This window comes from Ictalurus furcatus, chromosome 6, assembly GCF_023375685.1.
Source record: "Ictalurus furcatus strain D&B chromosome 6, Billie_1.0, whole genome shotgun sequence".
Classification (NCBI taxonomy): domain Eukaryota; kingdom Metazoa; phylum Chordata; class Actinopteri; order Siluriformes; family Ictaluridae; genus Ictalurus; species Ictalurus furcatus.
Window position 1 is genome coordinate 20734117 of NC_071260.1, and position 19533 is coordinate 20753649.

The window sequence follows — 19533 nt, forward strand, 5'->3', positions numbered from 1 at the left end:
TTGTGCACTAGGGACTTCTCAGCCTTACTGAGTGTGTAGGACTCCCGTGACGGCATACCCGCACACACGCTAACGGCTTTACACTGGGAGAACGACTACCTCTCTAACACAGAGAGATGAAAATAAAGCCACTGACGCTCAGAGGTCTCTAGCCACGCTGAGAACGTCCTGCATTGCTGTATTGAGAGTTCTGAGAGCTGAACATAAACAAAAACAAGCCACTTCCCTAAGAGCTCAACTCCAAGAATGGGAAAAGTGTCCTTAAAACAACAGCATCGAGTCCTGAACGGGAATGGAACAGAAACGCAGTTAAGTGTAATAGTGTGTGAGAGTGTAGCCCTTCAGTCTGTCTGTCTGAGCATCTATATGCAGATGAGATGAGTGGTTGAGTTAATCCTCTCCTCTCTGTGAGCAGCAGATATCCTCTCTGGAACACTGCCTCAGAGAGAGCGCGGGGAGGTGGGAGTGGAGGAGAGAAGTGGGGGAGGGATTCAGTGACAGTGGCACTGATTACACAGCTTAAATCCACCAATCAGAGGAGAGCAGGCCAGGGTTTTTTTTATCATCGTGATCACTCTTCCCCCTCCCGCTCGGCCGTTCATCAGAGCTGTGCGTAAGCGAGTGTGTGGGAGGAGAAAGTGACAGTAGCAGGCACAGAAATGTGGAGGAACCAGAGAACAAGCGTGGGCCCGTAACGGCCTGCGAGTGAGTCATCCATCACCTCTGAGCTAAGCGCTAACACTTTGCTAATAGCATCGCATGGTCATTTCCAAGCGCATGAACACTCAGCAAACCATTAGCTCGTTTTCCCCCCCCTAAAGAACAAAGAAGCAACTCAAGTGGCCCAATAAAAAAAAAGGAACATTTTCATCGATATAAAATGGCAGCATTTTTAAATACACAATACTCTGATAGAGCAGACAATCCGAGGGTGATCTTAACTGAATGTCCTTCTGAATCGAAGCAGCCTGAAAATCCTCACAGACCATACAGAGATGCTCCAGTCTGATGTGCTTATTGTAGTGTAATTAAATCTGCTTCAACACAATGCAGCACCTGTCACACAGCTTCCTGGCTTCCAACACTAAACCCAATTAAAGTGTTCAGTTAACGAGGCGACGCTTTGCTCTCCAGCACAGACCTTTCACAGACGCTGCACGTTAGACTGACTGCCAATGATGATTCCTGTAAACTCGGGCAAAAAAATTTAAATAAAAAACCTGATTTGAAAATCAGTAATAAACTATAACTAATACATTGTTACATTAATGAACATCGAGTAAAATATATCCAGATAGTAATTGACGCAACCATAATGTAAGTGTTACTGTTGTTAAAAAATAGATAATGAATTATAATTATTATAAAAATTATAAGTATTTTGTGTATCAGACACTTAAATACATTATTATCACTTTCCCATCACATCCGCAACTGTGAATCCATTTCAGGATTCAAAGGTTCTTTAAAAACTCATCTCTTCAGGCTTGCATATTCTCTGTGACATGGTTAGATAATACTTCATTATAATATGTGTTTTATGTACAATATTGTATAATGTCTACATATTCATATGTATAATAGTGTGTGTGTATATATATAATATTGTGTGTTAGTGTTTTGTGAATTGTATTTGCATGTTGTATTTGTGAACTGACCTTGGGTGTCGTGTGAAGCGCTTTAAAAAAAAAAAAAATTATTAGTATTTATTATCTATTATATATTATAATCCGGACAGCAGAATCTGTCACTATCTTCAAAAAAGAACTAAAGACCCACCTCTTCCATGAGCACTTAACTAACCACTTAAAATAAAACACACAAAGAAAAAACCTTGCTCTGGCTCTTACATCTTTACTCTGCGCACTTTGCTTTTTCTAGAACTCAATTAATGGATCTTGTATGGTAGCACTACTTGTATTGTTCTCCGCTTGATATATATTGCTTTGCTTGTATTTCCTCATTTGCAAGTCGCTTTGGATAAAAGCGTCTGCTAAATGAATAAATGTAAATGTAAATTATCTGAAAACTGCTCAAAATATTGTGTTGTACAAGGATCTTCATGCACCACCACATTCATCAGTTTAGTGCTCCAAATATCTCTATGGCTGCATCCGAATATCCCTGCTAACCTACTATATAGGAAGTATTCATAAAACAGGAGGCGAGAAATACCCAGATGACCTACTGCTTCCACCGAGATTTTGCAGTATGGAAGCAATGGACATTGTGCTATCCCATAAGGCAACTGGACTGGCGCGGAAGGGCTGTCGTGATCAAAAATGGTGGAAGGCAGCGCATCTGCGCTTTTTAAGCTGTAGGTCACATGATAATGCCAACATGGTAGATGTAGTATGTCTGGATTGCATCAGTACGTACTGTATCAACGGCTGAGCAGTAGGCACTGAATCAAATGAAGTAGGCACAGTCACAGTACACAATTTTGGACACAGCCATTGTGTATTTGAATTTAAACCTGAAGTGGGCATGACCTAAACTGAAAGTTTTTTTTGTGTGTTTTTTTTTTTTTTTTTTAAATAAACCCTACCACTATGCCTCCAGGAACATTTGGGGGAAAAAACCCAGAGATAGAAATGTCAGCACTGTCAGCATGATCTGTGAGTTCTGCCTCTAAAAGTTCCTCAACCTCAAGAGGTGTTTTTTTTTTATTATTTTAAATCCATTAATTTCGGTGGCACCTGCCAATGATATTTTCCAACAAATTTATTTGGTTCTATTTCCCAGAATGTAAACAACTAGTAGCCTTATTTAAACCACAGTAACCCTGACCAGGCGGTTACTAAGGAGGAATGAAAATGCAATGGCACATGTTCATGTTTTACTGTAGCGCTCTACATTTTAACCCAACTACTGCTCAAAAGAGTAAAGCTGGTGAACAAAACAAAGCACTAGCGATATCTTGACATGACAGTGGGTATCTCTTTATCAAAGACTGGTTTCTTGCTGAGACTTTGAACACCGTGAGTGAAGATCGACACCTCACCTAGATTCTGAAGCTCCACCTTCTCAGTCATTTCCCATCTTTCTTTCATTCTCTTATCCTTGTATGATTATGGATTCTCCAGCTTGACCGCCTCCTTGGTCTGAAGTCGAAGGCAGAGCGAGTGGCATGCATGCTCTGCCTATACACACACATGCTCAGACACTCCCTCAGTGTGGTTCCCTCTAATCAATACCAGAAGAGTCCACTAAAGCTAGCCTCTTCCAGTTCAGAGCAAAAATTGTGGCTGGGATAAGAGAGAACTTCCTGCCTGCTGCTTTCCAGATCAATGAGCCGAACACAGACTGACTGGCTGTAACTGCTGGAGCCGAGATGAAAGGCCGTGAGCGCAGGACTCCGACGGAGCCGCCGCTGCTGTATGCCCAGGGACACACTCACCCAGTGACAGAAACCTGCGCCATGTGGCTCGGCACAGCAGCCCTGCACGTTTCATACTCACCTCCCCTCATGCTGCTGCTGTGTTAGTGTAATAGTGCGGCCTGCTGCGTGTTCAGGCTCTTTGGAGTTTAATAGCGTAGCCTGCTGCTCAGTGCAGTGCTGGCGTCTGGCTCTCAGGATGGGGCCGCTTATAGCCACTCCACTAATTGACACTGATTGATCTGCCTGTTTCTCAAACAGCGCCTGGACCCAAACTGCACTCGTAAAATGGATGGAAGCAAAGTGCTGTTAACCCCACACCATTTTCAGCCTTTACTAAAAGCGAGAAAAAGCGCAAGTCCATCTGGCCGTGTAATTACTCATTTGTCTGTTGACTTAACACACCTGATGGTTTAACAGGAGTCTGACGCTTTTAGAGGCATCCAGGTTATGTGTCTATTAGCTGCACCATAACAACCATGGTGAAGTTCTGCAAAACAAATCTGAATGCAACATTCAAGCGACAAATAAACATTTTCCTTCCGAAATCTGATCAACGTAAAATGGTAATGTATTTCATATGATCAAAAGAGAAACATGGAGAGAGAACAAGAACGAAGAGAGAGGGAGCTGAACTTTTGAGTAGGCAAGAGTGCTGTTATGTAAGATGCACTGCAGATCTGTAAAGTCTTTAAAGTACTGCCAGGGTGGCCTGACTTCCTCTCCTCCGCTCATGATTTCATACTTACAGAAACAAAGCTCTTGGTGCCTTTTCTCAGATACACCGAGAAGAAAAGCCAAATGACTTGGAAGCAAGGATGTCATTTTGTTCAGGTTTTTAATAAATAAATACAGAAATATGTTCTACTACGATTCCATCAACACACAGATGCTTTCTATGCTTCCACGAAACAACACCAATCGGGCCGAATCACTTGGGTTACGCAAGTTATGTAACGTTATATAACTTGCATTGGTGATTTGTAGTCATAGCGCATGATTAGTCATTACTGAAAAAGAAAGAACTAGGACTCTGGTTCGAAATGGTCTCTGAAAGTTCCATTCACTCGCTCTGCACATCCCTTTACTTTTGTTAGAGCTAAGAGCGCACAGCTGAGGTACAGGCTGGATCCACACGCATAGCTTCATCATTCTCCTCCTCCTCAAATTCACAGCTGAATACGGAGAAGACGAGCCGAGAACAGTGCAGAGGAACACGGTGTATTGGAGAAACTGTTACTATAGTAGCGTTCTATATACTGAACAAAGCCTGAAGACCTGTGATTATGTAAGACCCTGACAAAGACATAAAGAGAACAGCAGGAAGACTGAAAGCTATAAAATTGCCATAGGATGATGCATTTAAATGAACTAAACCGAACCTATAAGGAACAGACATTTATATTGAATTATATTATTTGATATCTGATGAATAGCATCAGATCAGATTTTATTAACTCCCTTATTTATTCATCATCATCTGATCCAGTCAATGCAACTAAGGAGCAGATGTACAAAGTAAACAGAAAACAATTTTCTTCCTGAATTAGCTATCAAATTATTACTATACGATTTCAATATTAAGCAAATTATCAAGATGATCATTTTAGCCAGTATTGTGAAGCCTTACATATCATCAGCGAAAAATGTTTGTGCTCAAAATTTATCTGTGAAAGTAATAAAAAATAAGCATAATTATCAATAGCACTATTATACAGTGACATCTTTTTATCAAGCTCTTTTTAAACATTGGCTCTAAAAACTGCATTACCTAGGAAATGTATTTTATAGTAAAACATCTACCTGTTTTATCTTTTTTTTCCCCCCATTTTTACTTACTCGACGAGAAGGTAAGGGAAAAAATAACCATGTTTGTTTGGCCAAATAAATAGATTATAAGGCTCTGTCTGGGGCTTGGACAATGATAAATGAGGTGTGACTATCACATATTGAGCGCATGCCTATACACACACACATAAAGGTGACACGCTCTATACATGATACATGAGCTAATACGCACAAATAATTACTTCATATCATTGAATACACTAGAAATCCATTAGAAAGTGTGTGTGTGTGTGCGAGCGGGCGGGCGTGTGCACGCACACACACAGGTTAAGGCAAAGAAAGGCTCAGCTCTGTATACATGAATATTTCATCCTTTGAGCATGATGCACTGTCCAGCTGTCCAGTGTTTACCAACAGGATGCAGACCTTCATATATTTTGATCTACAGGGTGTCCAAAAAGTCTTCAGACATGGAGGAAATGAACACTTTTTAGCAAAATGTCATCCAAAATTTCATACTAAGTCCATCCATCCATCCATTTATCGAGAGAGAGAGATATATATTTTTTTCAAATAGCCTTTAAGAATGCCTTTGACAAAAGAAGATCGTATTGAAATCCTTCTCATGGCTGGATCGGGAAGCTGTCGCAAGGTTGCGATGGACTTTAACAGGAAACATGGCGAGCACATCACACACGACACTGTTTTCAGACTTATTAACAAATTCAAAAAGACTGACGAAGGCACAACCGACGTGGTGCTGGCAAACATAATCCCTATGTATGGAGAATGTTGGGACAGCCTGTATTAATATATTTTAAATAGCATTCATTTGTATAAAAGGCAACATTACAGAAACTGTATTATTTTCGGTTTGCCTAATATGCGTAGTTGTGGTATGTAAACGTAATCCAAACCAATCAAAGTAAAAGAACAATCCATCATTTTATGGCCTAATCTGTAGCACACAATAATCACAGAGTAGAATTTGTCTAACAGTTTCAACCTAAACATTTATGGATACTATAAAGCCTCAGGAAAGTGTAAGTGACTGGAAGTCTTTCGTACTGTATTGTTCTGGTGTGAAAAATCTCAGCAAAATCTCTCGTGCATGTGTGTCTGATCCTAAAACCTTCGAATTTGTGTAATATAGTCACATGTTTTAAATACTTTAATTTATGCAGTTCTACATTCTACCTTTCAGTTTCCATTACAAGTGAGTTTTTGAGTGAATCAAGTTGTTTCGTTCTTTTCTCAATACAGAGAAATGTATGAAAACTCCTGTCTGCGATTAAGTAAACAAGTGCTGTAGTATTCCTTTATCGCCCAGGTCACAGTCGCTTCCTTATTGGTGCAATAATAATACATTATGTTTTATTTTTATAGCACCTAAGGCTGGAAAATATGATATCACAATAAATTATTTCACAATACGCTTTTATGAGATATCAAGGACGTTGTGAATTTTTTTTGTATTAAACATTTAAAACATTTAAAATAGTAATTACAAACTGACAGGATGGAACGAATGTGATGTTATTGAGTACTTAATCTTTAAAATGGTAGAATTTCAGTGTTAAATTTTTCATTTATAATAAAATGGCTAGTTTTCAAATTTATGATATGTATTATTATAAATTTTTTTCTTAACAAGTTTTTCTAAATGATTATTATTTATAACCGTTATTTTAAATGCATCACTACTGTATTCCCAGCCGTTTGTGAGCAAATGCATATATTATCATAGAAATGCATTCTAGAATCATATATGATGTGATATTTTTGTTACATCGGCCACCATGAATAGCACCAATCTTACACCAATCGCCTTATTTGAGGAAAAGCACGATGCTTCCTTCAAAAATAATGAACCTTACGTGACAGCTGTGATAGAGCAGTTTAATTTTTGCCCTTAACACACTGCCCCCCAGACTGAACGCATGGATGATGACCATATAGTAGAGGCTCCATGATTATTATTGTTGATTACAGGCATAATTATGTGCGTCTTATTGTAATTACTACAATATATACAGTGTCCACGAGACTCTGTGGTGGAAAAATACTTTGAATAGCTGATAGTCATTTAGTGCTTATGCTGGAAAGCTTAATGCAGCACAGTACAGGACACTCTTCTATTCCTCTTGTTCACTGCAGAACCAAGGGTCAACCATCACGCCCGAGTTTCAGGCTGTATCTCTGATCGACGTTATGTAAACCAGCTGCATTCTTCTCTTCACCGCATGATGAGAGAACAACAACCACAAACACGTAACAGCAAACTTTCTCCCATTCAGGAGGAGCTGCAGCACTGCAGTGAAACTCCAAACTGCAACCAGTAAAAAACCTGAACGGAAAGATCAACATCATTAGCTTGAAGGAGATGAAAGCATAAGTAATCGCACAGGCTACAGAGGCTAATTAAGATACTTTTATTTCAGTAGCAGCCGAAATTAGGACACTATATTTATCAAGACGCTATGAAATGTATTTCTGGCTATGAGGGATAACATTTCATAACGACTGCATAGGCACAGAGATGGAAAATCACTAGATGGTGCTTGGATGGTCAAAAAAGGAAGACAGGAAGAGGGAACACTTAAATAGACTCGACTAAAAGAAAACATTTAATTCATTTTTAGCTCAGATATTTAAAAAAATAATAATTCAAGCATGTGTATAGAAAAAGGGATAAATGGAAGATAATTTTTGTTATGTTACTTACAAATGAATAATGAAAAATGGAGACTAACGATCCATGACACTTTACAGTGCCAATTTCCCCTCTTCGGAAGAACAGATGATGTTTCAGTTAAGTGAGCAGCACCGTGTTTATTTAACATGCTATGAATGTTCATTTACTGCTGATTACTGCAGCTGGAGGTGGATATGGAACATGGAAATAAATCCATCCATAACAAAGCACACTAAAACATCTAAAACACTTTAGAGTGACTCATACAGTTGCAATCAAAATTACTCAACCTCTGTTGCAAATCAGGTTTATTGTCAAAAATGTACAGACTTTCAGCTGTTTGCAATGAACAAACCAAACAAAAGCAACTGAAATAGTTCAACACAACGACTGCTTCAAGTGGTTTCCCCAAATACAACTGAAAATGCAAAAGATAAATAAACCTGCTTTGCAATGCAGGTTGAATCATTTTCATTGCAACTGTATGAGTCACTCTAAAGTGTTTAGGTGTTTTAAGTGCAACGGTAGCTGATGGTTCCATATGATGACGAAAAGCATCAAAATTGTGTGCGCGCTGAACGTGCGTGGGTCTGACGGTGTTTGCTGGAAGGAACTCTGTTTCCATAGGAACAGCTCTTGTGTGTGCTTCCGGTGCGTAGGATCAGTGATTATCCTGTTTGCTGAAACGGGCTTGGTGAATTCTTTAAAAGGCAACGTTCTTACACACCACTAGCTTCCTCAATTATTTATCCTTCTTACACTCACACTGATTTGATACACATAAACTAAACACTCCTACACTGGAGAAAATCCTCCCACTCGAACCTCCTACATCAGATGCTTTATAGTGCAGGTGGCTTTTTTTGTTTTGTTTTGTAGACCCTCCAAATACAAACTGAGTCAAAGGACAGCTGTAATGCTGAAGAACTGAAAATAGTTATGCTGGATGTAATACACAAAATGTTTTAAACTAGTTATTTATATAATTAATCATATATTCACCCCTGGCTTCATCTTCTTTATGTGCAAAGGTTTGTTTACATTTTTTAGCTGCCATATTTGTGACTAACGAGTGACAAGTATGATTTCACCCTGCAAGCCGCTTGACTAAAGTTTTTTTCCTTTTCTGGTTGGTTGGTTTAATATTGTGCAGTGTAAAACCAAACTAAAAAGCAAATAAGCATTTTCCCCCGATTCGGATAACTGGCAAACCAAAATATATGTGAAAACACCATTAAAGTTCTCATGAAGTACCTTGAAATGCGCAGTGTTATTTGATGCATTGACACAATTTTCAATGAAACAGGAAGTCAGGGTGGGACATATTGAGAGGTTCCGCTCCCTTTTTTAAGTAGCCAATAGCATTTAGCTTATCTCACAGCCCGGGCTAAGCCGTAATTGACTTAGTACTTAGTAACATGGATTTTTATAATGTTGGGGGAGGGACACGTCAGATTCTCGAGAGCATTTGATTGGACAGAAAATCTGATGAGAAGCTGAAGTGCAGAATGATGTCATCAAAATTGTTGATCTGAGTTTGTGGGAGACTGTAAGCGAGACTGGTAAGAGAGACTGTAAATTTTGAATGCATGTATCTTCTAAATGTGAATTTTGTCATTGTTTTGGAGCACACTAGCTTATAGATAACCTTAAGGCTAACATTCATACTAAAAACCACAAAACGTCCATTTTGATTTCATGGGGACTTTAAATTCCCTCATTATATAAATTAATGCATTTTCAAAAGACAGTGGCGATGTGACATAAGTTTCTCAACTATGTAAATGAGGACATGCAAGAACATGCAAGGCCTTAACTGTTTTTTTATTCTCCCAGCTGAAAATATCACGTCATATTCTTATTTTTCTGTGCTCCCAAATTCTCAATTGAAGAGTTTATTTAACTTTGTGATTTTTAGTTATTTAATAACATGCTCCTTGTACACATACGGATGGCATTTTTTCAGGATGTAACTTTTGTGTACATGTTTGTGTATGAATTAATGTGTAATTTAATTTCATCTCTCAGCTCACCTAAACCAAACAGATCCATATTAGGCTATAACCACACATCTGTACATTTAAATTCTGCTAATAAATAAATAAATAAATAAATAAATAAATTGTGTGATTTAAAGGTTGAGTTGTTATTAAATTTAGCATCGCTAGCTGCTTTCTGAAAGCTTATACGTTTCCAAAGTGGCTAATAACTAGCAGTAGCCCAAGTCATTAGAAGTCCATGTTACATGAATTATGAAACAAAATGAGAGCGCTCATTCACAGGTTTTCAAGAAAGAGTTTAAACAGGACATTCAGCAATGCTGGCCTGATTATATGAATTTATTATCTGTGGCCATCAGTTTCAGTTTTTTCTATACATTACTGTCAAACAAATGTCCCCAAATGATGCAACAGCAGCAGCAGCAGCAACAACAACAACAACATGGCTGAATGGAATGCTCCAAGTTCTCTGTGTCAGTTTTCTCCTTCTGGCAAAAATCAAAGATCTGGTCATATGTCTTTTATGTAATATCAGTCACCACAAAGCCACATTACTGACTTGCATGTCTAATGAAACAGTCTATTTTTGGAAACTTTGGAAAAAGGGATTATGAAATGTAACAAATTCAATTAAGCTTACTGTAGAGTGAATGTCTAATATACAGTACAATTGTGCTAATAATAATAAATAATTTAAGAATTATTACGATATTTCAAATCTTTTATAGCAATTTCTATATGTCTACATTTTTAGATAATGCACTTCCCCATGCAAACATCAATCTGCATGTCACCAGTGTTAATATCTCCTGAAAGTAAATTTCATAATTATAACGATCAAATCTCTGAGAAAGCAAAGCCACAAGCTTAGAGGCTCAGACACTTGCACAATGTTTAGCTAGAACAATCAACAGGGGAATTTTCAGGAAGGAAAGGGCCCATTAGCGTTTAAAGACACTATTCACAAAGCTCTAAAAAAAAAAAAAAAAAAAGCATTCACGCAGCATCATCAGATTCGTCTGACCTGATTTTAACTGGAAACCAGGCTTCACTTTCTTCCCTGCAACTACCGAGTGTCTGGGTGAATGTGCTTTTTATAGCCAAATACGTAGACAAACACATGACTAGACACTCTTCCTTGTCTTCTAGCAAGTCTTACGTATATGAGTTGGGGGAAAAAATTCCCAGAAATACATCACAGTTCCAGTTGCATTGACATCAAGGCAACTTTCCTATAAATGGATAAAAGAAAATGTCATTCATGACACAGTGGGGTTTATTATACAGAAAAAAATTAGTACTTGCTAGTAAAAAGACACTGATTCCACAAACTTTGTGTTTTCGGCATAATACTTTTGTCCCTAATGCACGGCTATTTGACCCTAATACACTTTTAGCCTCTTCTCTAAAGACTTACTTGGATTCACTTATATACAGATTCATACTTTATGCTAATGAGGTATAACGGGAATCAGCTTAGTGTTACTATCCAACCATGATTTTAAATAAACCTTGTATTGCCTTGTATTATTTACATTTTAAATGGACCTTAAATCTCAATAAATGTGATATCCATGACAAATTAATTATTTGTCAATAACCCATACACCAAAGGAAAGCTATGATGTGCTTGCCCAGTCTCATGCAGCAAATGAAAATGAACCCCAAACTATGACGAGGTAATTAATTGTATTAATACACAGTAATGAAAATTAGCGAGTACTCAAATTCCTCTGTGCATCCAAAATCCTCTCCCGATCATGATAACAGATGAGATCTAAGATGTTACACAGATGTAGCACATCGTGTTTTTACAGTCAACAAATCTCTGGCTAATAGTTTGCTATGAGTTATGGTCTTTTCGTATTACATATAAAATCAAATTATTCGAATCTGGCTGCAACTTTATTTTCATTCGACATGCTGTTTAGTGGAGGTGAATTTCCATTTACAGTGGGGGAAATAAGTATCGAACGCGTCAACATTATTTCAGTAAATACATTAATCAGGTTATTCACACGAAATTTTCACCAGACATCAGTATTAACTTAAGAAATCCGGAAATATAAAAAATACACAACATTAAAGTCCATAAATAAAGTTATGTGTAATAAAGAGGAATGACACAGGAAAAAAGTATTGAACACACTAAGTGAAATTTATTTAATGCTTAATGGAGAAGCCTTTGTTTGTAAAGACAGCTTCAAGATGCTTCCTGTATGAAGAAATGAATCAGCCGCAGTATTCAGGTGTGATTTTGGCCCATTCTGCTAAACATATTGTCTTTAAATCTTGTTCAATTGGATTCAAGTCAGGTGATTGACTGGGCCATTCTAACACCTTGATTTCTTTTCTCTGAAACCAGTTAAGAGTTTCCTTTGCTGTATGCTTTGGATCGTTGTCCTGCTGGAAGGTCTCATCTTCATCATCCTGGCGGATAGCAGCAGATTCTTCTCAAGAATCTCCCAGTAAAGGGCTCCATTCATCGTTCCTTCAATTATAAGGCAGACACTTTTATCTAAAGCGAGGTGCAATTTAGCTGAGCAGTGGAAGCTCACAAGCCTTTCTCAAGGACTTATCAGTGACAGCTTGGTGGTATCCAAACTCACAACCTTCAAATCAGACCTCTAGAGCCCTTCTGAGCCACCATTGTATGTTGCATGACAGTTTTGAACTCCACGCTTCTGTATTTTGCTCAGTTTAGAAACTGTTCCTGATTCACAAAAGCAACAAATGATTAAAAGTACATTCCCCTCTGAAACTATTGGAACGGCATGGCCAATTCATTTGGTTTTGCTGTAGACTGAAGTCATTTGGGTTCAGAGATCAAAAGATGAATATGAGAAGTACGTTTAGAATGTCAGCTTTTGTTTTATTAATTTATTTATTAATTTATATGTAGTTGTGTTAAAAGACAGAACATTTTGCATCAGACCACCCAATTTGTAAACAAGCAAAAATATTTGGTATTTCTTGTTGCCCAGGTGTGTCCTGTTAAATTGATTGTTTATACAATAAATAGCTCTGAACAGCTACGCTTGGTTTTAGCCTCCAGTTCCACCTGTGAAGACTGCATTTGTTGTTAAAAAGGCCAACATGAAGATCAGAGAGCTGTCTACAGAAGAAAAACAAGCCATTTTGAGGCTGAGAAAAGCGGTGAACTCAGAGGCATTGCACAAATAAAAGGAAATAAAAGATGAAACTCTTGTCTCATAGCCATCTTTTGATCTCGTATCCAAATGTCTTTGGTGTATAGTGCAAACAAATGAATTGGCCTTGCCATTCCAATAGTTTCGGAGGGGACTGTAGTTCCTACTGATGGCCCAAATCCTAGGCTGATGTGTGTAGAGTAGAGCATGCTAGTAGAGTTACATTTAAATTTCCATACCAAATAAAAAATTATTTGCAGAAGTAGATAAAAGAAAAAACATTTTTTCCCCACAGCATTTGTTTGCCAATATCTGGCCCAATAACTGCAGTAATATTAGAAGTATCACATGGCTGATGCTGCCAAGACAAGGCCGGGATTTTCTGACTTCCTGTTCAGGGGATAACACCTCTATATTAAAAACAAACCTACAGAGACACAAAGCAATTCATACAACAGTACAGGACACGGCACGCAGTCAGCACAACCTGCAATACATTTTTATTACCTTTTCTTTGCACCAGACATAAAAAAACATCTTTATCTGCTGTGTCCTTCCCTGTGTGAATTCTTCTTGCTTCTAAGAGACAGATCTTTGTATGAATTACAAGTCATTAGCATCACTAAAGAAACGCACCATCTAAAATATCTGTGGGAAATGTGTTTGGCAAGACCAACAAAACAGCTCAAATGATAATGTTCCAAACAGCAAAACAGCAATTAGGGCATTGTAGCTCGACAAAATTCCCTTCTCATGATTAGAATCTCATACTCCCTAATAATTCAGGCTAAGAGTTCGAATGATGACTGTGTGTAATTAGAGCATGTTTAAAACGGGGCTAATTTGCTCTTTAGTTAGCTGCTTAATTGTGCGACTGAGCCGATTGTGTTGTGCAGTGTAATGCAGCTGCAGTGCCCCTTCCCACAGCATTTCAGCTCCTGATGAGCTCAAACCAGTCACCAGGGCCCACTGAGAAGCGCTGAGGTACAAAAAAAATTTTTTTTAAATCATGCACGGGTTACATTAAAGGGATAGTTAACCCAAAAATTAAAATTCTGTCATCAATTAAGAGTAGACTTAAGTAGATTAAGAATAGACAAGTAAGACTTTTGTTCATCTTCGGAACACAAACGAAGATATTTGTAATGAAACCTGGGAGATTTCTGTCCCTCCATTTACAGTCCAGTAACCAAAACGTTCAAGCTCCAAAAAGTTCATAAAGGCATCGAAAAAGTTAATCCACGTGACTCCAGTGGTTTAATCCCAACTTTATGAAAAAAAAAGTCGTCATTTGTGTTCCGAAGATGAATGAAAATGTTATGGGTTTGGAATGACATGATTTTAATTTTTGGCTGAATTATTTCGAAAGAGTAAACATTACTGTAGAAGAAGATATTCTTTTCTGAGTCTCTCTTTCATCTATTCATCCATCTTACACTTACAGTAAGCCTGCTCATCATTTTCCATGTCAGAAGGCTATAAATAAATAAATAAATAAGATTCTTTCCTCCTTTTCTTCAGAGGAAATATTCCAGAGTCAACAGCTGAGTCACAGACAAGGGTGGGAAATATCACCATCATCAACTGGCACAAAAGAGGACAAAAGGAAACAAGGTTTATGGGAAACGCGCACACATGCAAAACAAGTAAACACACCACGTCATGTCATTTCTCCAAGCAGGGACAGCTCACGGTGTCTGAGTAACAGTGAAACACTGAGACAGAAGGCCAGACTAAAACACTGTAAACAACTTCAAACTCCTCCAGCACGTCTACAGTACATGGCTCATAAGTTACAAGCTAAATGAATCAGAAATGGAAGACTTGTGCCGAAATTATTGCTCAGCAAAAATAACAGAAACTGTGAGGCAAATCCATATCATGATATGTCCTGCAGATAAACAACACTCCCAGGCATGATCGACAAACAATTCATTTGATTTGAAGAGAAGTATAGTGCACAAGACCATTAGCATAATGACACAATAATTACATCTGCACACAAAACACAAAAACTGTACATTTTAACCCTTAACCCTTTTAATGAAGCTAAAAGAAGGAAGACGGATGGAAAAGGGGTCATTTTCTGAACAACAATATGCTTTTTGTTATTTTTTTTTTGTATTTGTAGTTCATCTCGATTTTATAACAAACGTTCACCAACACAGATCGTTTGGATCATTTTTTTGGCTTGTTTTTTTGGGATTGTGAAATGTTGTGACTCATCAAAACACCCACACTAAGTGTCCATTAGTAACAGCTGAGACTGGACAAAATGTTCACGGTACACAACAAAAACACTAGTTATTTGTTTGAAATCTCATCTTCATATTAGACTAATCGCAAAGGCCAATATCGTGATGGATGTTTACTGTGCAATCTAATCTAAATGCCAAAAGCACTTCAACATTGTTTTTTTCTTCAACACTGAGAGAATGACACATCAGTTGTATTCCTTTTAATACTCGGATCAGACATTTTAGTACTGTCTGATAAGAAAGTTTAAAAGGACAATCTCTGCTGCAGGTTGATAAATCCACTAGATATGGAGTGGATCTGTTTTACTCGTAAAGATAAATAACGAGGGCTGGACAAGTCTGATTCTGTGTGCCAGCTATTACTGTTTTTCATACGTAGTTGCACGGTGGAGAAAGTAGGGTCAAGAACCAGAAAAAGTAAATAAAGCCTATTTCCCATTTACTTTTGCAAAACACAGCCTTTCATTTGATATGTACACTCACCGGCCATTTTAATAGGAACACGTCTACACCTGCTCGCCCATGCAGTTATTATGGCATGGTCATTACTGTGTGTTCAAGTGCTCCTGAGAAGTTCATTTTCACAAGTTGGGAAGTCACAATTACAACGTCAGGTGCATTCAAGTCACTCTGGTTGGCGCAAGATGGTGGTGTACCTTCTATTAGTTAACTACAAAAAAAAAATATATATATATATAGCAAGATACAATATATAGGATTTCTTTAACTCTACTTCTAAACAGAAGTAGTGTGTTTCACATTTTTGTGTTTTCAATCACTTTATGAAGCCACTGTAAACTTTATCGTTATATATTATATTGTAATTGTACAATGCTACTGTATTTTATGCAGGCAATTAGTTTGTTTTATTGTAAATAAAAAAGCCTAACAAAGACATGTCACTGCTAAATACCCATAAGTAGTGTGATGCATATTTTAATTTTATTAGATCTTTTTCTCTCTCTCTCTTTTTGGTCATGTTCCTCAGAAATCAACAAATTTACCATCAGCTACAGATGTGCCACCATGTTTTCTTACTGACACGCCCCCAACTCGGAGAGCAAAGAAAATCCACTTGTAATTACGACGTTGTGGTTCAACTCGTAACTACAATCTTTCTGACATGACTTGAACACGCCGTTAGCGCTAGATGGGATGGTTTGAATATTTTAGAAACAACAACAGATCTCCTGGGATTTTCTAAAGTTTACAAAGAATGGAGTGAAAAACAAGACAATATCCAGTGAGCAGATCTGTGGGTGTAAATGCCTTGTCGAGAGGTCAGAGGAGAACAGCCAGATTAGTTTGAGCTGACAAGAAATCTATGGGAATGCATATAATCACTCTTTACAACCATGGTGAGTAGACTGGGATCTCAGAATGAGCAACACGTCGAGCTCTGAAGGTGCGTTCACACATACAGCGATTTTATCGCTGCAAGTCACCAGTCGCTGTAATATGAAGTCACGAGTAGGCGTTCCTACTGCTGGTTGCCATAGTAACATGGGTGGCACAACTAGCATTCCACTTTTGACAACAAACCAGTTTTCTTGCCGCTAAAATTAAACATTCTGGAAGGAGAGCGATCTTCTATAAAATTCACCAGTGTATAGTGGGGGAAATAAATATTGGACGGGTCAACATTTTTTTTTTTAGTAAATATATTTCCAGTGAGGCTATTCACATGACATTTTCACCAGGCATCTGTATTAAATCAAGAAATCTGGATAGGGGGTATAATTACTTACGGATTTCAGCTGGTTCCTTGCCTTACCTTGATTTTCTCTTAGTGTGTTCAATACTTTTTTCCTGTGTCATTCTTCTTTATTACACATAACTTTATTTATGGACTTTATTATTTATTATTATCATTATTATTTCTTTGATTATTATTATTATTTTTATTATTATTTGCTTGAAACCCACAAAAATGCTAAGCTAAGCTAAGCTAATTGGCTACTGCCACTATGGCGCTACTTCTGCTAGTGAGCACGGGTGGCTACGGATCACGTGCGCTCTACTTTCTTCACTCCCATCGGTAGTCGCTGCACCAAGTCGCTCCAAATTCGCTGCGAGTTGCTGCATGTGTGAATGCACCTTCAGGCGGACGACCTACAATGGCAGAAGACCACATCGGGTTCCACTCTTGTCAGCTAAGAACAGGATACGTTCACCGATACTGGACAGTTTGGGAGAAAACTGGCAGAAACACTGCCTGGTCCAATCTTCAACTGCCCAGGTGTTCTGGCTGCTGAGTGTATACTTAAATGTAATGTGCTTCATGATCATGTGACTCATCTTGATGAAGTAAGTACTTCTTGCTGCACTACACGCATCAGCCAAGGCACAATTTGACTGATTGAACTGATTGAATTTTTTATAGATTGATTAATTTGTGTGCATGATTTGTGACAGAATCAGGAGCGTGAATGCAGAAACACAAACGGAATCAAGCAAAAATAAAGAGCAGCACAAATCTGACGTACAACTCTCCTGCTAGAACTACGGGCACAATATGTGGCCTTGCAGCTAAACATATGAATATATTCGATGACTATACTAACCAGTTTCAAGGAGAGTTTTGCCTGCCAAGCATCTGACAGCCAAAATTTTCTCAAACAATTTGGTTGCATTTTGTCGAGGTTGCTCCATCAAACACGTCCTCAGGAGAGGATAAGGACTATGGATACACAGTCACCCCTCTTCTGGATATGCCAGAGCCATATCACCCTGCGGTGCTCACCTGGTTTCCCATTGAAGCTAAGCAGGGTTGAGCCTGGCCAGTACCTGGATGGGGGACCTCCTGGGAAAAACTAAGGTTGCTGTTGGAAGTGGGAGGAAGCGAGCAGGGGGTGCTCACCCTGTGGTCTGTGTGGGGCCTAATGTCCCAGTATAGTGATGGGGACACTATACTGTAAAAACAGCACCGTCTTTCACATGAGACGTTAAACTGAGGTCCAGACTCTCTGTGGTCATTAAAAATCCCAGGACACTTATTGTAAAAGAGTAGGTGTATACACCGATGTCCTGGCAAAATTCCCCCCTTCTCTATCATGCAGCCTTAATAATCCCCATCTCTGAATCCTCTCCACTAATAGCTGTGGGTGTTCTGGTGCACTGCTGTCGCATCATCCAGGTGGATGCTACATACTAGTGGTTTCTGAGGAGATTCCCCCCACCCACCTCCATGCTTTGAAAAGTGCTAGAAAAGTAACTGTAACTCAGATATTAGTTTGCTTCCCTTACTCTGAATTAATGCACTTAACTAGCTGACTAAGGCATTATATTAACGATCACTTTTTAGTCTGGTCAGCTAGATTTCTGTTGTGCACCCCTCATACTTCATAGCCACAACTATATGTACTGCAGTTCTTTCTTGACATTCATGACTGACTCAACCATGGAATATAAATAAATAAATAAACAATAAATAAATAAATAAATAAATAAATAAATAAATGCAGGAACAGGCGCTCTACAGCACACAAGCTCCCACCTTCTAATGTGTGTGCACGCCAAGAAATCATAGGTTTACCCATGTTCCTTTAATACAGTACAGTTTTATAAGTCTTTACTAAAACCCACACAGTATAGATGAGTGATAAAGACAGATTTACCCTCTCATCCAGGCCGCTTTCCTCCCCAGGTGGCTCCTTCCCGTCAGGTGTGTCTGTGCTGACAGGTGCAGGTTTCTTCAGCGCTGGCTCGCAGTTCAGCGTGGTGTAGCCCACGTGCTCATAAATGGGGTTAATGGTCATCTTAGAGATGTACTCAGCTGCTTTGGTCTCGATGTACAATGTGATCAGGCCATCTGTGACCAAGTCGTGGATCGACTCAAACCGTTTCTCTCCCACAAAGTGCTTGCCATCGTAATAGAGGCGGAAGTTGCGGGTCTGGTTGCCGAAGCTGGTGGGAGGATGGAAAAAGAAGGGGGGGGGTAAGCGCTGGTGGAAGAACTAATAAGAGAGGACGAGAGCTAAGGCCAGGTGAAGAAAGAGAATGATGGCAAGGGGGAAATGCTTTCTAGCCAAACGGGTACTGACTGCTACAAATAGGACCATCTAGTGAGCCTTTATCCCATAGCTGTGAGAGGATCTATCGGGAAAACAAGAATCCTTAACTGTCCTCAGCTTTCTCACACACACACATACACACACACAGACACAGACACACACACACACACACACACACACACACACACACACACACATAACCATGCTAGCCTGATCATCTTTCAGAGCTAAAGCACTTAGTGGCCATGAAG

The 19533-nt window shown here is 38.7% G+C and overlaps 1 protein-coding gene across 1 annotated transcript in view; it reads right to left on the reverse strand.

Moving 5' to 3' along the window:
- Positions 1-19533, reverse strand: part of chn1 (chimerin 1) — a 52310-nt gene that overhangs the window by 10392 nt on the left and 22385 nt on the right. Inside the window, exon 6 of the mRNA XM_053627054.1 lies at positions 18887-19175. Within this exon, the coding sequence (XP_053483029.1) occupies positions 18887-19175 (289 nt within the window). The remainder of the gene's footprint in view (positions 1-18886; positions 19176-19533) is intronic.